We start from the raw sequence: 24,415 nt of genomic DNA, 5'->3' as shown, positions 1-24,415 counted from the left end.
ATTTGACCTACTCCACATTTGTATAGCCTTATCGTAACATGTATTCTTACCAGTAGCAGCTAGTCAAAACCATATCATTTACTGCTTTTTATAAAGCGATAAAAGTAATATTGAGCAGAATTAAGTTCAGCCTACTGGTCCGGCCCTCCACAATAGTCCCGGTTTCTCATGTGGCCCATTGTGAAAATTAATTGCCCACCCCTGGTATAGACCCTAGGCCTAATGGATTCATTAGCCCCCCCACTCGGTATCACCACCAGCCGCCACTGCACACACCACTTGCAAAGGATGAGGAAGGTTAGGTATCCGAACAGAGACAGCATGAAGATTACCTCAGGAACAAACAGGACGTTGTAGAGAAAAAAACTAATGATTTAAGGAGGTTTTGGAGGAGCTCGCAGCTTAAGGAATGGAATGAGGAATGAATGAATGAATGAATGAAGGAATGAATGAATGGTCTTTCTTGTCATTAATACAGTACACTACAGGTACCATACAACGAAATTTGGGAGGGGGGGCTCCCCTGGTGCTAGGATTTTTTTTTTTACTAAAAACAAGAAGGGAAAAATAGCTGGTTTACATAAATAAAGGCTATGTACACTATCCACTATACTATACTATACAAATAAAACACTGTGCTGTACTCTATGCTATGCTATACATATCCTAACATTTCCTATCTCTAAACCTTTGTACCCGAGGGTTGTCATATTGCACATTCATTTAAAGTGTCGCAGTTTGCAGGTTTGAAATGTTCACAGTTGTGTTTCAGTATTGCACTTGATTACGATCTAGTAGCTGCCATCAAATTGTCTAGATTGTCCAGGGCCTAGAACCTAGGTCTTTGCTGTGTTCAGGGCCTGAATGGCCCTAGGGTAGAAGCTGAGCTTCAGTCTATTTGTCCTTGCGGACATGGTCCTGAACCGCCTGCCCGAGGGCAGCCGAACAAAGTGTTCGTTCCCAGGGTGGGATGGGTCTCTGGAGATCTTGGAGGCCTTCCTGAGGCAGCGTGTGTTGTACAGCTCTTCCAGAGAGGGGAGGGGGGCGCCGATGATCTTCTAGGCCGATCTCACGACTCTCTGTAGCGCTTTCCTCTCTGCGGCTGTGCAGCTGGAGAACCACACGCAGATGCAGTAGGTGAGGATGCTCTCCACTGTGCAGCGGTAGAAGGTCACAAGCAGCTCCTGTTTGAGGTGGTATTTCCTGAGGACTCTCAGGAAGTAGAGCCGCTGTTGTGCCTTCTTGATGATGGCTGCTGTGTTGGTCTTCCAGGACAGGTCATCCTGTATGTGCACCCCCAGGAATCGGAGGGTTGAGACTCTCTCCACGCTCCCTCCATCGAAGCGCAGGGGCTGGACCTCAGATCTTTTCCTCCTGAAGTCCACGATGATTTCCTGGGTCTTTGACTGGTTCAGCAGCAGGTTGTTAACCTTGCACAGCTTGCCCAGCTGCTCCACCTCATCCCTGTACGCCGCCTCGTCCCCCCCCGAGATGCAGCCCACCACGGTGGTGTTGTCTGCAAACTTTATGATGGAGTTGCTGGGGTGGACGGGGGTGAAGTCGTAGGTGTAGAGGTTGTAGAGGATGGGGCTTAGCACGCAGCCCTGGGGGGACCCAGTGCTGAGTCTGAGGGCTGTGGAGGTGTGGGAGCCGGAGCCCACCTGCACCCTCTGGGGGCGGTCAGACAGGAAGTCCTTGATCCATGCACAGATGGAGTGTGATAGTCCCAGGTCTAGTAGTTTGGTCACTAGCCTGTCTGGAAGGATGGTGTTGAAGGCAGAGCTGAAGTCCACAAAGAGCAGTCTCGCGTAGCTGTTCCCCCTCTCCAGGTGGGATAGAGTGGAGTGGAGAGTCGTCGCGATGGCGTCCTCTGTGGACCTGTGGGCTCTGTAGGCGAACTGGTATGGATCCAGGTTGGGCGGGAGGCGTGTGACTATGTGGGCCCGGACCACTTTCTCGAAGCACTTCATGATGATTGGTGTGAGTGCCACCGGGCGGTAGTCGTTTAGGCAGCTCACCGTGCTTTTCTTCGGGACTGGGATGATAGTTGAGGTTTTCAGGCAGGTTGGGATGGTGGCCTGGGACAGGGACTGGTTGAAGATGTTGGTGAAAACCCCGGCCAGCTGGTCGGCGCAGTCCCTCAGCACCCGTCCCAGGACACCATCCGGCCCTGAGGCTTTTCTGGGGTCCACCGCCTTCAGCACGCGTCTCACTTCATGCTCTGTGAGGGTGAGGCTGCTGAGAGCTGGAGAGAGTGGTGTTTGTGTTGTGGTTACCTCCGTTCGCCCCTCGTCGAACCGGGCGTAGAAGGAGTTCAGCTTTTCCGCCAGCAGGGGGTCGTCCTCCGCGGCTGTGAGCCTGTTGGCTCTGAAGTTTGTCATGTGCTGAACCCCCTGCCACACCCGCCTGGAGTCGTTGCTCAGGAAGCATTCCTCAATCTTCTCCCTGTGGTCTGCCTTGGCCTCCCGGATGCCACGGTTTAGGTTAGCCCTGGTGGTGCTGTACAGCAGTGTGTCCTTCGCTGAGTAGGCGTCGTACCTCTCCTTGAGCAGTTTTCGGACCTTCTCAGTCATCCATGGCTTCGTGTTGGGGTAGACCCGGACACGTTTGTCCACGGTGGCTGAGTTGGTGCAGTTCACTATGTGGTTCAGAACCGACAACGTGAACTGTTCCAGGTCCTCACGCTCATATTCCTGCCATGAGGTGTCATTCAGGCTGATCTGCAGTGGAGCGGACCCTGCTGGCCAGGTTCTGACAGTCTTAGTGGTGATGGGAGCACTTTTCCTCATGGGAGTGTAGGCTGGGATCAGGAGGATGGACAAGTGGTCAGACATGCCTGGATGAGCTAGTGGTCTAGCCTTGTAAGCAAGCTTGATGTTGGTGTATACCTTGTCCAGTGTTTTTTCTCCTCTTGTTGCACATTTAACATGCTGATAGAACTTGGGTAGTACTACCTTGAGGTCAGCATGATTGAAATCCCCCGCGATGATGTGTACGGCTTGGGGATCCGCGCTCTGTCCACCACTGATGACGTCATGTAACCGCGCCAATGCTAAGCTAGCATCTGCGCTTGGTGCAATGTATACTGCTGTTATGTACACCGCGTTGAATTCCCTCGGGAGGTATGTGGGTCGGCATTTAACAGTCAAGCATTCCAGGTCTGGGGAGCAGTGGCTACTTACAGTTTTTGTGTTTAAGCACCAGCTGTCCTTCGTAGAAATGATCAGGCCGCCCCCGCGCGTCTTCTCACTAAGCAGCGTCCGGTCGGCTCGGAGTAAAGAGCGGCCTTCTAGCGCGACCGCAGAGTCGATTATGGAATCGTTGAGCCAGGTTTCTGTGAGAATGATCACACAGCTATCCCCCACGGTGTTGTTGGAAGCAACCTGCAGTCTCAGTTCGTCCATCTGGTATCTACATCACATTTAGCTATCCCAAAAATAAACCACATTTACATGGGTTACAATAGGTCCTATTCTTTACACTCACGCAATGCAGTATGGTTAAAATTCTAAATGATTATTATCACACCAACTCATTACTTACAACTCTTTTTTTTCACTTACTAAAAATCAGAAACTCTCTTATGAGTTGATTGATACCTCCCTCTCATGAACACCAAATACAATTCTGTTTACTTACCTTCCTGGTTCTGAGTAGAGTAGATGTGCTCTTCTTCACTCCCCTCTCCGCGCTGCTTTCTTTGCTTTTTTGTTGTTGTTGTTTTTGTTTTTTCCTTAATTCTCTAGCTTTTACTATATTTGTTTTTTTTGCTATGCCTACTATCTGTCAAAGTTGTGTGGATCTTTCAAAGAGAGTAGATTTATTGACTTATTTAGACCACCCCCAATGTTCACACAGGCCTTTTCCCTAGCCCCCCCCCCAAAAAAAATATGTCTATTTCAACCTCAGTAAATGACCTTCTACACGATTTCAACTTAAAAATCACAAAAACCATTGATGCTATTGCACCGATTAGATCCAAATGCATCTCTGGTAAAAAAATAAATTAAAAAAACTCCCTGGAGAACAGCCCCATCCGTAAATACCCCAAAAAGAGAATGTAGTAAAGCGGAGCGCAGATGGAGAAAAACAAACCTTCAAGTCCACTATGATATCTATAAAGAGAATCTTCAAAACTGTAACTATAAATAAGAAACGCCAGACAATCATTTTTCTCTAACATCATAAACAACAATATCAATAACGCCTGCATCCTTTTCAAAACTGACAGATTAACAAATCTCCCAACACCCATTGCTCAGGAATTTCAATCGACTGGTATGCAATGAGCGTCATCTTTTTTTAACAATAAAATAGAAACCATTAGACAAGGCATTAGCTCTTCTGTGTCAGGCATGAACAACATTAACAACCCCAAATTGGGGCGGACATAACAACCATGTCACAATTTAACACCATTGATTACAAGACCCTAGAGGAAATCATGTCACATCTTAAGCCATCCACCTGTGCCCTTGATGTCCTGCCAACAAACTGTTAAAAAACATATTTAGCTGCATGGCAGGCGAACTAATACAAATAATCAACACTTCCCTTTCATCAGGAATCTTCCCTGAAGCCCTGAAAACTGCAGTTATTTAGCCTTTACTAAAAAAAAGAACGGCCCTAGACCCATTTCTACTAAACAACTACAGACCCATATCAAACCTTTCCTGTACAGAAACAAATATTGAAATGGTTGCCCACAAACAACTTAATATTTAATTGACCCTAAATGATCTCTTCGATGACTTTCAGAATCAGGCTTTCAGCTACATAGCACTGAAACGGCCCTTATTAAGGTCCTTAATGACATAAGACATTTTTAAAACACTTTAATTTGTGCATCAGAGGCCTCCTACAACAACATGTGAAAGGTGATTTATTTCTCTGATTCTTCTCACATTTCTTTACAACTTCCTTCACAAATCTGCACTGAAAAGCCAGTGTTCCAGGGTTCAGCTGCTGAAAAAAATGCTATTAGCCTTGTGTGAATAGTCAGCCATTCATGACACTAAATGGAATTCACATAGGATTGTATTATCTTGTTCCACAGTTGATTGATGATGTTAACTTAACACATATATTAATCAAGATGTTAGTGGGATGGTATCCAGAGGACATGGAGAAATCAATACATGACGGACAGACTCAGAGCAGCTAAATGGATGTGACCGAGAAACTGCACTCTGTACTGTAGTTGAACATATTTATGCTCTGTAGGGGATGTTTTCACACAACAAACGTGTTATTACTTAAGATTCATGTGATTGTTACTTCAGGTGTAATTATAATGTTTCAAAACATGTACGAATCAGATCACCATTAATCTAAAATATACAAATCATAAGCATCTTGGGTTCATACTAACTAGGCTACAACATTTCAATTGAACATGTAATTATTTTATCCACATATTTATATTTAAATGTATACACGGCAGCATAATGCTAAATTCATAAAGCATAATGATGGAGGACCTCAAGACAACTCTTTAGACAAGTCTTCTTGTATTCTTTGTTGTTAATCGTGTCTTGTTTGTGTTTCTGTTTTTACTGCACTCAACTGTTTGCACTTTGACATTGTATGACTAAAAGATGTGTTACAAATAAAATATATTATTATTAATATCATCATCATCATCATCCTCCTCCTCCTCCTCCTTCTTCTTCTTCTTCTCCTTATTTAATAATAATGCACACACACAAAACATCTGATACATATGCAGTATACATGGCAATCGTAACATACCAAGAATGAATGTTCATTGCGAAATTTTTCTTTATTCACATCTTTAAACTGCACCAGTCCCAGATGGCCCAGCTTGTTGATGAGGTAGTGGGCGGACTCAGTCTGATGGGAGAACAGCTGGACCAGGCACTTGTCCTCACTGCAGAAGAACGATTTCATCATATACTGTAATGCACTATTGTCCTGAAGTCACCCTGGACAGAACTTTTAGTTAAGGACAAACAGCAAGATAGTAGTAAAGCTTTTTTTTAATCAAACAAAGTCCTAAACTCAAGCCAAGCAGCCAAACACATAGGCTTACAGTGTGCACCATACTGTCAGACACAGACTCAGCTATGATGACAGTGCTGTCACTGAGGTGCTAACCAGTCAATGAGGCTTTTGGAGTGCAGCCTAGACTGAAATGGAAACACTTAACACTCAGTGGTTGTGTCTTCATGATCAATAATGGCATTACTTCTGTTACTAGACCAGAGAGTGTGAATGAAATGGTCCATTTCATGGACTGAACAAATGCCCAGACATCATAGATCATCCTCATCTTGAGTCTGGCACGATAAAGCGATTACTTTACTTTATTTCAGTTAGATACACACACACAGACACTGAAATTCAAGTTCCTTCCAAGTTGTTAAGTGCATTATCACCCAAACAAAACACATTAACTAAATACATTAGGCCTACATACATATACAAGCATTATGTGTTTTGTTTTGTATGATGGGGACACCGAAATATCGACCTGACCAGTTAATGATCTAAAAAGGTGGTCTTGAGGTTAGATGATTCAAAAGTGGTCACAGTGTCTGAACCCCTAAGCAAAGACAGGCAGGCTATTCCACAGAAGTGGTTCTCGATAAGAAAAAGCCTGGCCTCCAGCTGTTTTCTCCAAATTGATGCGGGGGTTGACAAGCGATCCAGCATGTGAAGTAGTCTAAATATTAGGCCCAACAGACTATACACAACGAGTGCAGCCTATTTAGATTGCGAAAGAAAGTGTTTATCGGAAAGTCGTGAGCTTAGAATGATAAGGTTCTATCTCCGTTTAGAATGATAAGGTTCTATCTCCGTTTAGAATTATAAGGTTCTATCTCCATTTAGAATGATAAGGTTCTATCTCCGTTTAGAATTATAAGGTTCTATCTCCGTTTAGGGCAGTTCAGAGATATTGAGCGTCAACGTTTTTACATTCCATTATGTTCTGTGAGATGGAACCTTTGTATTTTATGAATTACTAACTCAAAAATGTGAACATTTTTAAAATAACACCACACATGCATTAATAAACACCTAATGGATCAGATTATGTAAAAAAACTCAATTTTGACAAAAATGGAGATAGAACCTTATAATTCTAACAACAAGTGTTTCTTCATCATTGACTCTTTTTTTATTTAGATTTTCTTCTTCTCTTTTTTTTGTCATTAGTGTGTATTTCTATATTTGTGATAATAAATGTGATGATAGTAGTTTGCCTAGTAAGAAGTCTTTAGAAGGTAGTAGTAGGTGGCCTATAATGGAGCTATAACGGTACGCCCCAGTCAGAATCCCCTTTATTGTTGACTGTCTGTGTCTGCCCCCCACCCCACCGCAGAGCGAACCGCTTCAGTGATTGGGGGGTGGTCTCTCTCTCTCTCTCTCTCTCTCTCTCTCTCTCTCTCTCTCTCTCTCTCTCTCTCTCTCTCTCTCTCTCTCTCTCTCTCTCTCCCCCCCCCCTCTCTCACGTCATGTCCTCAGCATCACCGGAGTTCTTTGTTGATGGTGATCGCCACAAATCCTTTGACATTGTCTAACCAAATTACTAACCACGGTAGCTTTAATTTCTGTACCCTTACGTTTGGATTGCATTTGGATGGATGCAAGAGGGTAGATCCATTCAGAAAAGAACATTTTGACCCATTGTTTGCCGGCTGGGATAAGAAATAGACAGAAAGATCAAAGCTAAAAACAGCAGTCAAACCAAAGCCCATCGATCACACACACCCGATACGACGTCGCGACCAGCGAGGAGTGATCAATCGTGTTTTTGCAGACTATTGCCATTTGGAGCTGGGATCTGAGATAATGTTGTTTTTTAATGTTCTTTCACCGTCTGGGGAGATCCCTATACGAAGAGGATGAAATCTGATTGTGGGGTAAAACTGTCGGCAAATAACCAGTTCTAAGCATTTCTTTCTCGTATAGCCGCACGTATTTTTAAAAAATTTCCACTGGAATATTATCATCCGGGACTCGGATGAGGACATAATAAAATTGTGCATTAGGAGAAACGAAGGTGTGCTTGCGATCAGCGTCGTTTGTCAGCATGTCTCCCCCCGGAGGAGGACCCCTCTACCACCCCGGACCCTCGCCATCCCCAGGCCGTGTCCTCTCCTCTCTCCTCTGCCTGGCGGTGGTCTCCGCCCTGCCCGGGGTCCTACGAGCCTCTTATCCCAACAGCCAAGAGTGTGTGGCAGGGAAGGGCAAGGGCTGCTTAGGTGAGTGTGTTTTGATCAACAACACATTCTGCACTCATTTATTTTTCAACAAATGAGTTATGTTTTTGCTGGCAACCCTGGAGAACCTTGATCCGAATCTCAGTATTTGTGATGGGCAAGGGCTGCTTAGGTGAGTGTGTTTTGATCAACAACACATTCTTGCACTCATTTGTTTTTTCAACAAATGAGTTATGTTTTAGCTGGCAACCTGGAAGAACCTTGATCAGAATCTCAGTTATTTATTTGTGATATTGGACATCTGGAGAGGAGGGTTGTCCTGACTGACCACGAGCAGACAAAGAACATCACGCTCGGGCTTGTGTGAATAGACTGATTTACTCCCCAAGTCATTCCATTGTCACTTCTTCCCCGACAGGGATCGATCAAACAGCAAACATGTTTATTTGTTTTATGTTTAACAGTGAGATGAGATATTCTCTTGGAATGGCTAGGCCAACATGTGTATATTTTAAAGGGACACTGCTATCCCCCCTGTCACTGGTCAGTCAGGTGCATGCAGGGAGAAAACTGCCACCTCTGAACCCCACCCTGGCCAGTCCTGCTCTCCTCCATGCACTCTCTGGTTCTCTAGAGATGGAAACCTTTAGTTAGTCCATTTAGGAACACTGACTTTTGGTCTATGTGGGGTGTTATAGGAGTGGGGGTGGGGGTGGGGTTAAGGAGTCGGGAGGGGGGATGGGGTAAGGCTTGGGGTTCACCATCACCTATGGATGAGACAACATTCCAGCTATGTATGTATGTTTACCGGGTTCAACCTATTCCAACTCCCTGTAGCCTTGCTTGCCTCAAAAACAACCTATAATTAGCTTCTAATCAAGCCCAGCAACCTCTGGCAGATGTGTTCCTTAGAAACCATACAGTAAAGCTCCTGATCGGAAAGAGTCTTGATAAGCCTTATGTCTTATGTCTTAATGATTATTTGGGACTAAAACATTTGTTTCGTAAGAACCATTTTTGTGTTCACTCTCTGATATCCATAATATAGAGAATAAACTATACTTTCGAGCATGCACTGACTGGGTTCAATGAAACCTGGCCCTGTTGTGAAATGCCCGCCTGTCTTCCTATGCCAACTAATGTTATAGGCTAATTAAACAAGGGGTAGTGGTGGTCTAGTGGATAGTGAGTTGGACTTGTGATCGGAAGGTTGTGAGTTCAAGCCTGAAACCACACCACTACTAGTGTGCCCTTGAGTAAGGCACTTAGCCCTCAGTTACTCCAGGGGGATGTCCCTGTAATGTCCCTGTAATTCGTAATTGTAAGTCGCTTTGGATTAAAAGCGTCTGCTAAATGGCAAAATAATTTAATTATTAAAATTAAACTAAATTCTTTGATTATTTCACCTACTGAACATCATTGACTCAACACGATGGACTGAACTCTTGTCATTCAGGACCAATGCCATGTTATTCATTCTGTACTGGTTTGGTTTTAATCCAACTAAGAGACCTATTCCAACTCTAGGGCCATTACTGCAGTGTTTACCATGGGTAAAAGGATGTTCTACCCGGGGTGGTATTTCCTAATGACAGAGCAGTCTCAGGCCGTGACCTGTCTTTTAATTGACTGCCTCAGAGCCCCAGGGCAACCTTGCCTTCACCAGGAAACAACCTGTTTGGTCAATAGTCATCTAAGACCGTGGGGTAATAGGACCAGTCCCTCATGCAGACAGAGGGAACACTGGTTGACTGACTGACACCCAGGAGCATCGAGTACTGAGACTGTTAGTGGTTTATTGACGATTTTAGGAGTGCCTGAATTGATCGGCTACCTTTAGGCCTAGTTTAAATCTTCTCATCGGTCAAAGGTTAGGTTTGTTAGGTCGTCTTCATCTAACTTTGAGTTGATGAAATACCAGTGTATTGGCATCTACAGCAGTCTCTCTTTCTTTCTCTCTCTCTCTGTCTCTCTCTCTCTCTCTCTCTCTCTCTCTCTCTCAGATCTCTCAGAGAAGAAGAGTGACCTGAGAGTGTGCGATGCTGCGACGTGTCGCTACGGAGGAACCTGTCGGGAGAGTGGTGCTGATGTGAAGTGTGTGTGCCAGTTTCATGTGAGTTAACAGTGATTAACACTCCTACTGGGCCTTCCTACGTTGTGCAATAGATAAACCCGTAACAACCACAGAGACTCTTATAACCATTCGTTATAACCTGGTGGTTATAACCCCCTCCCTTTTGTTCTTTGTGTCTCAGTGCCATAAGAAGTACATCCCAGTGTGCGGCTCGAACGGAGACACCTATCAGAATGAGTGTTTTCTGAGGCGAGCAGCATGTAAGCAGCAACGGGACATCTCATTGGCTTCTAGCAGGGCCTGCTATACAGGTGAGAAAGCACATGCTGTCATCTATGAAAATACAAATAAAGCAGTTTGAGCTGCAACGTTTGCAGGAAAAGTGCTATACAAATACAAGTTATTATTATTTCTATAGTTGTTGTATGTTGTTAGGAATCATGTTAATTTCCGGTCAAATGTTGTGTTGTGTCCATCTCCTAGGCGAGATGGATGGCCTTCTCAGCTCTTTCCCTGATGATGGCACTCCGCTCGTACTACTAGGTGACTTCAATTTCCAATCTGAGAAGCTTCTCTCATCTGGAGTACTTGACCTTCTCCTCTCCTTCGGCCTTACCCTGTCCCCCTCTCCTCCGACTCATAAGGCAGGCAATCAGCTCGACCTTGTCTTCACCAGATCTTCCCACACTTCCAACCTTACCGTTACCCCTCTTCCAGTTTCTGATCACCACTTTATATCCTTCTCCCTTCCCCTCAAAACTTCCTCTTCCCTCTCAGCCTCTAACCACTTAAGACCCTCTCGTCGTAACCTACGTACCCTGTCCCCCAGCGCCCTCTCTTCTTCTGTCCTATCCTCCCTACCCTCTGTCGAATCCTTCTCCCTTCTATCCACTGATGCGGCATCCTCAACCCTCCTGTCCGCTCTCACCTCATCCTTCGACACCCTCTGTCCACTAACCTTGAAGCCAGCTCGATCCTCTCCTCGAGCTCCCTGGCTCTCTGAAACGCTACACGCTTGTAGACTAGAGCTCAGAGCAGCTGAGAGGAAATGGAGAAAAACTGGCCTTTCTGATGACCTTAACCTCTATCACTCTCTCCTTGCCACCTACGCCTCCTCGGCATCAGCTGCTAAAACATCCTACTATCATTCAAAAATACATTCTTCTGCCTCTAATCCTAGAAAACTGTTCTCCACTTTCTCTTCACTCCTTAATCCACCTCCTCCCCCTCCTCCTTCCTCCCTGTCCGCCGATGACTTTGTCACCTACTTTGAAAAAAAGGTGGACGACATCAGCAGCACCTTTCTCCCCCCACCTCTCCCTCCTCCCACTAACAATGCTAACACTGTTCCCACTAACAATGCTAACACCCCTTCCAAACTCTCTCCTCGACACTCGATCTCTGGATTGTCATCTTTTTCCCCCCTCTCCCCCGATGAGATTCTCACACTTATCACATCAAAGCGGGCAACCACATGCCCTCTTGACCCCATCCCCTCCCCTCTTCTCCAATCCATTTCCGCCGACATCCTTCCTTACCTTACCACCCTAATCAACTCCTCCCTATCCACTGGATCTGTCCCAGCGGCCTTCAAAATAGCCAGAGTCAAGCCTCTCCTCAAGAAACCTACCCTTGACCCATCATCTGTTCACAATTACAGACCTGTATCCCTTCTCTCCTTCCCTTCCAAAACCCTTGAACGCGCGGCATCTAAACAACTGACTGACTATCTCCGGAAGATGGATCACTTAGACCCCCACCAATCCGGCTTCAAGGCTGGGCATTCCACTGAGACTGCGCTCCTTGCTGTCACGGAAGCCCTCCACTCTGCCCAAGCTTCCTCCCTCTCCTCTGTTCTCATTCTCTTTGACCTGTCTGCAGCCTTCGACACAGTCAATCACCAGATCCTTCTCTCCATCCTCTCAGACCTGGGCATCTCTGGCACCGCACACTCCTGGTTTTCTTCCTACCTGGCGGGCCGCTCCTACCAGGTGACCTGGAGAGAATCGCTATCTTCTCCACGAACCCTCTCCACTGGAGTTCCCCAGGGTTCCGTCCTAGGGCCCCTACTCTTCTCCCTCTACACCAAGTCTCTTGGCTCGGTAATCTCTTCACATGGGCTCTCCTACCACAGCTACGCAGACGACACTCAACTCTTCCTGTCCTTCCCCCCGTCTGATGTACACGTGGCAACCCGTATCTCAGCATGTCTCGCTGACATTTCAACTTGGATGGCTGACCACCATCTCAAGCTCAATCTTAACAAGACCGAGCTCCTCTTCATCCCCGGGAAAGCCTGCCCTCTCCAAGACTTCTCCATCACAGTGGAGAACTCTACTGTAACCCCCTCCCTGACAGCCAAGAACCTTGGAGTGATCCTGGATAACCGACTATCCTGTGCGGAGAACATTGCAGCAACGGCTCGCTCCTGCAGATTCCTCCTCTACAACATCAGAAGGATACGACCATTCCTTACCAGAGAGGCAGCGCAACTCTTGACCCAGGCACTGGTCATCTCCCGCCTGGATTACTGTAATGTACTCCTGGCTGGGCTCCCCGCTTCAGCCATTAGACCCCTGCAGCTCATCCAGAATGCTGCTGCCCGGCTGGTATTCAACCTCCCCAAATACTCGCATGTCACCCCTCTCCTTCGCACCCTGCACTGGCTCCCGATAGCAGCTCGCATCAGATTCAAGACCCTGGTGCTTGCATACCAGGCAGCTAAAGGGACAGCCCCTGCCTACCTGAAGGAAATGGTAACCCCCCAAACCCCTGCCCGCTCACTCCGTTCCTCCACCTCGGCTGGCCGACTGGCCCCACCTCCTCTACACAGCAGTCGGGCTGCCCGATCACGTCTCTTCACAACACTGGCTCCCCGCTGGTGGAATGAGCTCCCCACGGCTGTCAGAACGGCAGAGTCACTACCCATCTTCCGTCGTAGACTGAAGACCCATCTCTTCAGGTTACATCTTAACTGCTCCTCCTGAGACATCATCTGACCCTCACCACTACGTCTCCTAAAGACACCCGCTTTCCCCTCTACTGTGTCCCTAAGAACTTCTATTGCCCCCCTTGTACTGTTTCTCAGTTTCTCCAGTAATAAAAAAAAAAAAAAGTTTTAGTAGAAGGCGATAATAGGGAGAAGGTTTTTCCTTCTATCAGTGGCCCCGGGCCCGAGCTAGAGTACTCTTCCTGCAACGAATAGTGGACTGCTGATTCACATGCTTAGTATTCAAATGTATTGATTGTAAGTCGCTTTGGAATAAGGCGTCTGCTAAATGCCAAAAATGTAAATGTAAATGTTTACCAAAGTGGTGAGCCATCTATCTAGGCCAGTGGAGGCTGGTGGAGGTAGAAATCGGAGGACAGGCTCATTGAAACGCATGCAAAGCGACGGAAAATTGTATCAAACGGAATGGAATAAGGAATGGTATCAAACACGTCCATTTCTCATTCCATTTCATGCATTACAATGAGCCCGTCCTCCGATTTCTCCCTCCACCAGCCTCCCCTAATCTAGACAAAGCAGGGTTAAGCAGGTCAACCTAACTCCTCTCCCCTGTCCCTCCACACAGATGGCAGCTCAGGATCAGGGGACGGAGGTACAGTACTGCATTATTTCTGTCATAGATCTGCCGTCTTTTCAACACTTCAGACTTGTTAAACATGTTAACATACTAATAAACAGTAAACCCTAGGGGTGTAACGGATCACCTAACTCACGGATCGGATCGTGTCACGGATTTTGAGTCACGGATCGGATCATTTTTCGGATCAACACAAAACATATGTTTTTTTTAATAAAAACAACATTTTCCTTGAATTCTGTAAAAACACCACTTTTAATGTGTGAAACAAAAAAACAACATTCAAGATGTCAAAACTGATATATATATATATATCACATATATATATAACATCTATATATAACAACATATATATAACAACATATATATATAGCAGTGATGTTATATATTATATAACATCACTGCTGCAATCTGGTTGCCAAGTGAAACCTAACTTTACCTAAATAATAAAGTGAAATCCTTTAAACATGGTAAGAAAAAAAAGTAAATAAAGCAAAGCAGCCTCAAGCTTATAACTTCATATTCATTTTCAAAAATATGAGGATGTCCACATTGTCTGGGGAGAGGGCAGACCTATTTGCAGTCACTATGTCTCCTGCTGTGGAGAACACCCTCTCGCTAGGAACTGAAGTAGCCGGCACAGCCAGGTAGCGTCTTGCCATCATGGCAACGTGAGGGTACACACCGTAACTTTCTTATCGACCTCCCTCCTTCCATCATTATTATAAGTAACAGGGAAGCCAAAGTGCTCCCATACATGTGATTTCAATGACGAGGGAGGCCTTTCCAGTTCGCCAACGTTGCTAGCACTCGCCATGATACTTGTTGCTGTGGATTCCCAGCTTCACGTGGAGTGAGTACGTAACAGAGTACTTTTTTTGTGTGTTTACACAATCACCCAGGCTGCTTAGCGGGTGATATGACGTGATATAAGTGGGACAGAGATGAGTGAATGAATGTTGTTGTCAACTCAGTACGCATGCAGAGAGAGAATAAAGCGCACATGATTGTTTTTCTACCGGTTACATTTGAATGAATGAATGGTCTTTATTGTCATTGCTACAGTACAGGTACCAAACAACGAAATTTAGGAGGGGTGGCTCCCCTGGTGTTAGGGGGGGGGGAAAAAAAAAAAAAAAAAAAAAAACGGTTTTGCTATTGATCCGCGGTACACAAGCGTTCCGAACCGTGGAGGGCGATCCGAACGGATCACGGATTATCCGTGATCCGTTACACCCCTAGTAAACCCACTCACTAATGGAACAATACTAACACTGTTGAGAACCACCATAAACATAGTTTAACCTCTTAAGCTGGACAGGCTTTAATTGAAGTATTAATTGCATTATTGTTTACTTTATCTCCTTGTCATGTGTAGTACGGTATGTTATTCTGATCTATGATCAAGTGTTACCTATCAAATGCCATCCTGCTTTTGCATCTGATCGTCATTATCTCTAACGTTATAAGCAGTTTAGTTTCGGTCTGTTTTTTTAGGCAGAAATGAGTCAAATAGGTCATAAAAGCTCAAGAGGTTAACATATCTTATCTCTCTCAGAGGAGGAAGGATCAGGCAGAGGGAAGAAGGCTTCTAAATGTGGCAGTTGCAAGTTCGGAGCTGAATGCGACGAGGACTCAGAGGATGTCTTGTAAGTACCTCTCCTCTGGGACTGTTGTCTTTCTGGCGGCCTGGTGGGATTTGAGAGAATCGGTAGCCTATGCTGCGTGCTACGTAGCAGTCCAATCAAGCTGCTTCAATAGAAGTAGATTGAGCTGTTTTTTTTTACAATAAATGAACACATATACAATAGAGATGTATCGATAACGTTCTGTCTGTCTTTCTATCTTCCTAACATTGTTCTGTCCACCACAGGTGTATGTGTAACATCGTGTGCAGTGGCCACAACGACAACCCAGTGTGTGGGACAGATGGGACCTCCTACGAGACACCCTGTCACGTACGAGAGGCGTCCTGCCTAAAGCAGCTCAAGATTGACATCAAACATGTGGGCAGATGTTCAGGTAAAACCATGTTTCAGTTGTAATGGTCTAAAACCTTATAGGCTCCATTATGATTCACACGGGACATTGAAAGTGGACTATGGCAAGACAGAAATGTATAGAGATCTTCAGAATTCACAATCTCAGCAAAAAAAAAACACTATTTAGTGTCTCGCATCCAGTGGATTATTTTCCTTGTAGAGGTTTAGTTGATCTTCATCTGATGATGCTTAGTGTAAAGGCCAATGCACACGACGTGCGATTTTGTCGCATGACAACATTCGAATCTCAATTCTTTGAATTATTTCAATTGGTGTGAATGGAGAATCGAATGTTGTTGTGCTATAAAATCGCATCGCACGCCGTGTGCATTGGCTCATTGAAAACAATGGAATCGAATTCGGCAGTGCGACAAAATCGGGGCCGTGTGCATTGGACTTAAGACTCACACTTAAAAGGTTCCAGACAGAACTACCGGTAGCCTGGTTTCACTGCTGATTCATTTGGAATCCTCTGTACTAAAGCCCACCCTCAACAGGAGTCAGAACTGTTCTCTCCATGGACACCACTATGCTAGTAGTGACCTCCATTGTGGCTGGTTAATCTCAGTGATGTCATATCTACTGATGGGCTGATTATTCTTAAAGATGCCCATCCCGGTATGTAGAAGGATTCTCTTCAAGCATATATTGTAGTTTGCCGTTGTGGCGGTGGATATGCACCCTACCATATGTGACAGCAGCTGGTGAAAACGGGAACGAGTGGGCAACCGATTTAATGTTCAGACTTTTATTCAGAAAAATGTAAATAAATGTCAACGTTGTTGAACATCAATGACACACATCACTAATCAAGGCAAAATATTGCAATGCAATGGATTCGGTAAGTAATCCCCACTACTACCTAGTTAGTGTAGAGTAGTGGGGATTACTCGCCGAATCTATTACATTGCAAATGTTTTGGCTTGACTAGCGAGTGTGTCATTGATTTTCAACAACTCGACATTTATTTTAAAAATTTCGGAACATTTTGATTGGTTGCTGAGTTGTTCCCGCTTTCACCAGCTGCTGTCACATATGGTAGGGCGCTTATCCACCGCCACAACTGCAAACTACAATATATGCTTGAAGAGAATCCTGAAGAGAATATTACATTTGGTGTATGATATTTTGAGGCAATGCACAACTACCTTGTACTCTCTTCCTCCCTTCTCCTGCATCAGCAAGAGTATGTCAAGTCTTGGGACCTTTGCGCTCATGCATATTTGATATGAACCTGACCTCGATCTTGAGGCTCAGATCAGATATGGGTCAGATTATACTAACTGACTGAACAACAGATGTTCCTTATCTCTCTCTTGAGAAAATCACCATTTATTTTCTATTGTAGTTATAAAGGACTGTTTTGGGCGGTGAAAAGCCCTACTACTGTACGTCACAAACTTATGGAGTGCTGTCCAATCCAAACAGGCTGTCCCGGTTAGACACAAATGGGAAATAACGTACAGGACATCTTTCTATTACATAAATAATGACTTAAGTGGCGGAGACTCAGTGAACCCTGCTTGCATTATGAGTAACTCTGATGATTATCGTTGTACATCAACATTAGTCAGGTAGCCATTGGGGTTGAGCAATATAAATGTTTTCTTATTCACAATATTACTTTAGGAATTTTAAGAGCTCTTACATTCAGGTTTCTGTCATTGTCACGATATGCTCCGAATATAATATTGAATGTTATCACAGAACTGAGAGTAAACTGCATAATATTGAAAATATTGAATATAAGCCCGACCTCACTATAAGTCAATCTCCTTTGCTGTGCAAATCTGCTGTGTGTGGTTGGCAGACTCTAGCAACAGAGTCATTAACGCTAGGGAAGCATGGTTGTGTGTCACACTATTTGTCACACAATTTAAACAGGCCAACTTTGCCCTCCAGTCCACCCCAGTCACCCACCACTTAACTGTCATTTATGTCATTGGCTAATTCAATCATGAATGTGTATCATGCACAGTATTATAATTCAATCATGAATCGTGTATCATGCACAGTATTATATAGTATATAGTTACTAGTATATCACATCCTTCATATTTATGTATGTTGTATATTTATTTGGTTTAAAGATGATATGTTTCCTGTGATGGAGTAGTATCTATGAGGGCAAATTTTTTTTGTTGCATTTTGTATAAAACTTATCTAAACTGCCTTTAGAAATGCTCAATGAAATCAGAGTATACTCACATTCCTGTATTACAATTCTAAAGTACTGAAACTGACTATATTGTTGTTTTACTACTATGTCCATCTGCAGTGCTTGAGCTGGGTATGAGGTGTACTAAATCGCTGTGCTAATGTGTCCTCTCCTCTCTTTAGAGCCCTTGAGAGTCCTCTCACACGATGAATGTACAGTAATCTGATGAGACTGTAATATAACCGTGCCAACGCAGGCTCCAGGCTCACTAGACTCTGGGGCTCACTAGTCCTTAGGCCTGGTGCACATGAGAATATTATTCTCTCTCTCTCTCTATCTCTCTAACTTTCTCTCTCTCTCTGTCTGTCTGTCTGTCTCTCTCTCTCTCTCTCTCTCTCTCTCACTCTCTCTCTAACTCTCTCTCTCTGTCTGTCTGTCTGTCTGTCTCTCTCTCTCTCTTTCCTTCTCTCCTCTCTCACTCTCTCTGTCTCTCTCTCATCACTGTGATTAGGGCATGCAGCTTCATCTACATTGAAACAACTGGACTCAGTTTATCACTCAGCTCCAAGGTTTATTACCGGGGACAGTTATGACACTCACCATTGCATACTTTATGACCAGGTTGGCTGGCCCTCTCTTTCTCTGAGGCGCAGTTACCACTGGAACTTGTTCGTTTTCAAGGCCGTCTGTGGCAAGCTTCCTCCTTATATCTCATCTTTATTGGACTGGAGTCTTGCTACTTATGTGACCAGATCTAATAGTTGGCTTTCTCTTCGGGTTCCGTATGCGCGTTCAGACCTGGGTAAAACAGCCTTTTTTATTAATGCCCCTAATACATGGAACACTCTGCAGCAAACTCTCCGGTTGGAGGTCCTCCCCTCTGCCTCTACCTTTAAACTCTTGGTGCAAAAACGGTATTCTACCGATTGCAATTGTCTTTAGTTTATTTTTTATTTTTTATCCTGTCTTGCTCACTGTTTGTTTGCCCCTGCTCACTGTTCTATTGTACACTCGACGTCACTGTAAATGAGGGTGACCTCAGTGCCTATCGAGTTTTAAATAAAGGTTTGAAATGAAAAATGAGGGTTCACAAAGCTCGATGAAATGCTGATCTGATCCACTCCGACGTCTCTTCAACTTCTTTCATAAACAAAACAACTCTAGTAAAAAGTGATGATGTGCCATAAGGTTTTATGTTCAAACGGGGAGCAACTGTAGTTATTGAAGGGATGGTTGATGACTGAGTCTGATCTGTTTTCAGAAAAAGGGAGGAAAAATGATGGCAGCAACAAAAAGCCCGATCTGTTCGGTAAGGCTCCATGCACCATGAGCATGTTCACACACTGCATGGTCATACAGGAACGGAAAGACTGCTGTTGTAGATGTATCTCCAGCAGTGGAGGCTGGTGGAGGTAGACATCGGAGGATTGGCGCATTGTCATGCATGGCATGGAATGAGACATAGTATCAGACACAAGTGCTTGATATACCATTCCTGATTCCCTTCCATGAATTACAATGAGCCTGTCTTCCGATGTCTACCTCCACCATGCTCCACTGATGTACAGGTACTGACATAGATTTAGATCCCGCTGTACGCTACGTCAACATGTTAAGACTCCTAATGTCATGATGTCATTTGAGTTACTAATTAGCTTGAATATCAATTCATATGAATATGTTTCGGTCGTGTTCTTCAACTCTGTGCAGACTGGTCAGACCCAGAGGAGGAGAGAGGTGGGATCCCTGGCCCCTGTTCAGAAGACTACGCCCACTACTGTGAGCACGGCCAGTGTGAGCTCAGACACAACCTTCCACACTGCAGGTGAGCTACAGGAACAGTCTTCCCTCCTTCCCTTCTTTTGCTCTTGCAGGCTCTGTAGCCTAAGGCCTAGGTTACACGACGACAAAACGAAACGCAATTCCGATCTCTGGCCACACAAGCGTTTTCTCATTGTCGCGCAAAAGAATCTCTGGCCACATGGAACTGCGTATTCAGGTACACTGGGCATGTGCATACTGGTAGACCCAGAAAATGATTCAAATATAATTGACAGACAGTACTGTAAAATAATAGAAATTCATTCATTTTCATTCATTCGGTAGTATTGTCAACTCCCGATCAATCTTCTCTCCACTTACGTACATTACGTCTGCATCCAAGACATGGCATGTATACGTTATACATCTGTGTACATTTTGGTTGTATAAAAAAGCTGATGCATAATAAACTTTATGATAATTGTTGAAGTGCCTCTTGCTCAGATGTTTCTAAGACGATAAATAATATCACAGCACTGGTGTTATCAAGTGTAGGCTATTTATCGACTTACACTGAATGGTTGGGTGGCACGCAATGCACACATACATCAATCAATCAAACTTTATTTATACAGCATATGGATGTTACGTGCCTAATGCCTAGACCTTTGATAATTTTATTTAGCCTATGTAGCACAAGTCATGCACTGAATGTAACCTCAAGTGCTGAACAGTATTAAGTAAACCACAAAGTGTCTGCGTCATCGTTATCGAAAAACGCACCCAATCGCCGACCACGCGACTCCAAAAATGATACGGAAACACCCTCCCAGCGTTATCGTCTCGTCACAGTCTCAGCTCACGAATTCGGCAGAGTTGTGTAGCCGTGAGATGCACACGATATCAGATCATCACTGTTTCAGCCATATCCGGCGCCGTGTAGCCTAGGCCTTAGACTAAGCGCCGCTCAAAATGGTCTAGGTAGGAACTCACCTTTTCTCACTTTAATTAACTTGCATATTGATTGGTTGTCACATACTTTGTATTTGCATTTGGGGTGATGCATCTCGTTCCTTGCTCGTTAAGTTAGGAGCGAGAAGCCAGGGGGCTGTACTTAAAACAAACATACTGTACCTCTATACCAAGTCTCTTGGCTCTGTAATTTCCTCTCATGAGTGCGTACCACAGCTTGCTTGTACAACAACGCTCAACTCTTCCTCAACTCTGACCTACATGCGGCAACACATGTCTCTGCGTATCTTTTTTTTTTTACTCAATGTGTTTTTTATTTAGTTTTCAGAGACTTTACAGTACGCAACAGACATAAGCACACAGACAAAACAGCGAAAACAACAAAACAAAACAAAAACAGAAACAAATAAATAAATAAATAACAGTTCACAGAGTACTTCTCATATATAATACAAAGCCATTTTTAAGAAGTAAGAGGCATTGTTAGATGTTCCACGTAAGAAATGAAAGGCTGCCACACTGCACTAAACCTCCCAGTTGATCCCTGCAATGTGTATCTCATCTTTTTCACCTTCAGAAAGTACATGACATCACAAATCGTCTCTGCGTATCTTGCTGACATCTCTGCATAGATGTCAGCCCACCATCTCAAGCTCAACCTTAACAAGACTGAGCTACTCATCCTCCCCGGGAAAGCCTGCCCTTTCCAAGACTTCTCCATCACAGTTGAGAACTCCACTGTAACCTCCTCCCAGACAGCCAACCTTGGAGTGATCCTCGACAGCCACGTATCCTACACAGTGAAAATTGCAGCGACTGAACGCTCCTGCAGATTCTTCCTTTACAATATCAGAAGGATACGTCCATACCTCATCAGAGAAGCAGCTCAACTCTTCCAGTCGCTGGTCATCTCCCGCCGTGACCACTGCAACATCCTCCTGGCTGGGCTCCCCGCCTCCACCATCAGACCTCTGCAGCTCATCCAGAATGCTGCTGCCCATCTGGTGTTTAACATCCCCAAATTCTCTCATGTTACCCCCCCCTCCTTCGCACCCTTCACTGCCGATAGCAGCTCGCATCAGATTCAAGACCCTGGTGTATCAGATTCAGCCCCTGCCTGCAAGCAATGGTCACCCCCCAAACATCAGCCCATTCACTCCGCTCCTCCACCTCTGCTGGCCGACTGGCTCCACCGCCTCTACGTGGATGCGGCAGTCATGCTGCTCGGTCACGTCTCTTCACTATACTGGCTCCTCCGCTGGTGGAACGAGCGTCCCACGGCTGTCAGAACGGCAGAATCACTCACCACCTTCTGGAGACTGAAGACCCATCTCTTCAGGCTACACCTTAACTGTCCCTCCTGAGACATCTATTACCCCCCTCTACTGTTTCTCCTGAGACATCTACTACCCCACTGTACTGTTTCTCCTGTGTCATAAAAAAAGAAAATCTTCTTTTAGCACGATGACTGCCAATGGCCCTTGGCCTGAGCATAGATTACTCTTTCCCGCTATGACTGGTGGATAGATGAACTTGTGTCAAATGTATTTATTCGAAGTCGCTTTGGAATAAGGCATCTGCTAAAATGGCAAAAATGTAAATGTAAAATCTAAATGGTTCGTTCAATTAAAAAAATCACAAGATAAAAGATACAAGGGGTACACCAGCCAGCGTAGGGCAGATCCCCTTCATTATTCATTTACTGTGACAACATCAAAAGGCCTCCCTAGATTCTGAAGTCAGGTACCGAGTATTACGGACTTCAAGTGTCGATTTAGCTAGGCTACCAGAGCCTAAATCAGCTGTAAAAATGAGCACCCCTCATTCAGTACTTCTCTGTCTGTGAGGTTCACCAGGTGTGAGTCTCTGTTCGATGGTCTGCAGTGTCAGGCTTCTAGTTGTTAGTGGGTGACATGTTAGTGTTTTTTAGTTTTAGTTATTTTTTCTGAGTGGGGCAGTCCCACTCATATTTTCCTTTTTTTAATGACAGACACAGTAGAGATTATGACAGGAAGGATGGGTGAGAGAGAGAGGAGGGATGACATGCAGGATATGTGCCCGGCCCGGAATCGAACCGGGGACCCTGCGGTTACATGGTCAACGCTTAACCCGCTACGCCACCTAAGCGCCCCCCAGTGGGTTGATCTTTTTGTGATACTAGTGTGTACTTTGTCTCCAGGTGTGAGTCGGGGTACGGCGGTCTACAGTGCGAGGAGGTCCAGGACTTCAACATCCTCTACGTCGTCCCTAGTGGTCAGAAGCTGCATTACGTCCTCATCGCCGCCATCATCGGAGCGATCCAGATCGCCGTCATCGTGGCCGTCGTCATGTGCTTCACAAGGTGGGTGATTGTGTTTTACGGCTCTCCGATTGAATGTATCATTGCATATATGATTTATTTGAAATGAGAACTCTGACGGAACATCTTTTTATAGGCAGTCAAAAAATGTTTTTTTTTATGTATATTTTTTTTCCGGTCTTGTACAACAGGAGATGCAACAAGAATAAGAGGGGGCGGAGACAGAAGCAGCACCTGGGACACTTCCCCTCTGGTACCTCCTCCAGGATGATGTAGTTGACGAGTTTGATAAGTCACTGTGTTTTTCCTGCCACATGGAATGGATAAAACATTTTTATATCTCTTGTTTTGTGCCTCCTTAATTTTGAATGGATGTTTTTTTCTTTTATATATATATAATATGTATATATATATCTAATGAGGCCTTATTTTTTATTTCCCCTCTGAACTGTTATACAGCGCCTGCTTTTCTCAGACTGCAGTATTGTTTGATTTACATTTTCATCGGGCAGAAAAAAAGGACAGCTGCCCTCCATCCACTTTTTCCCTCTTTGTGTCATCCATGGTTTGTGATGTGGTTGCTGCTGTACTGTACACAGACTTTGTGTGCCTAGGGATCGAACTCAACCCCCTTCTCCTCTTATTTCCTTTCTTTTCTCTCTTTTTTACAACTGAATACCAAATGCTGTTTTTCTATAACTGAGGTACGAGCTGACGTGTACAGTTGGTTTGGGTTACTTTTCAATATGCCATTCCAGAGATGAAACACAATGTTTTTGATGACAATTTAAGTGTTTTTTATATAATTTGTTGTTTTAGAATGTTCCAATGTTGTTTATATTATTGTGGAAGAAATAGTCATACGGTTGATTTTATGCTAGATTTTGCATATTGCATGAGCTGTGAAAGTGTGTCCAGTGATGTAGGTTTCAATAGTATTAAAGTCTCTCTGTGTTACAAACTCTTGTGCCTTTGGACAAATAATTACTCCAAATCATGCGATGGTTTATCAACGTCAGGTGATTATTGGCAGAAAACCTTGGTTGTCATGTAGTCCTGCTTGCATAGACACATACTGTAGATCATATCAATATCATCACCTATGACCTATGAGGCAACAGGAGCCATCAGAGGCTTGTCTCTAGTCCCATTACCTAAGTTACCTAATGACTATTCAAATCGGACAGCTTTTGAACGAGAGCTTCAGAGTTAAGATTTTGATCAAGTTCAGTTTCAATTTCAAGTTTCTGTTTAATCGAACATAGTTGCAAACAGTCAACACAATGTATTTAATGCAGAAGCTCTGCTTGCATGACTGTGAGCTCTGTCCTTCCTA

At 44.5% G+C, this 24,415-nt stretch overlaps 1 protein-coding gene across 2 annotated transcripts; it reads left to right on the top strand.

Annotated features, from left to right (window-relative positions):
* The first annotated feature begins 7,478 nt into the window (after window positions 1-7,478).
* On the top strand, window positions 7,479-24,034 carry LOC308168283 (tomoregulin-1-like). 2 transcript variants are annotated; one of them, XM_080542809.1, is made up of 11 exons: window positions 7,480-8,228; window positions 10,190-10,299; window positions 10,442-10,571; window positions 10,744-10,803; window positions 13,836-13,862; window positions 15,406-15,496; window positions 15,721-15,869; window positions 19,309-19,356; window positions 19,758-19,872; window positions 22,960-23,121; window positions 23,271-24,034. In XM_080542809.1, the coding sequence occupies exons 1-11, from the start codon at window positions 8,057-8,059 to the stop codon at window positions 23,353-23,355; spliced, it is 1,149 nt and encodes a 382-aa protein (XP_080398935.1). In that variant the 5' UTR covers window positions 7,480-8,056; the 3' UTR covers window positions 23,356-24,034. The 2 variants fall into 2 exon arrangements, with proteins under 2 accessions (XP_080398936.1, XP_080398935.1); XM_080542810.1 differs by lacking the exon at window positions 10,744-10,803 and having other exon boundaries at window positions 7,479-8,228.
* Window positions 24,035-24,415: the final 381 nt, after the last annotated feature.

The sequence above is a fragment of the Nansenia antarctica genome, assembly GCF_963989245.1.
Source record: "Nansenia antarctica genome assembly, chromosome: 12".
Lineage (NCBI taxonomy): Eukaryota > Metazoa > Chordata > Actinopteri > Argentiniformes > Microstomatidae > Nansenia > Nansenia antarctica.
The sequence above is the reverse complement of the archived record's forward strand: the minus strand, read 5'-3'. Positions and strand labels throughout refer to the sequence as shown.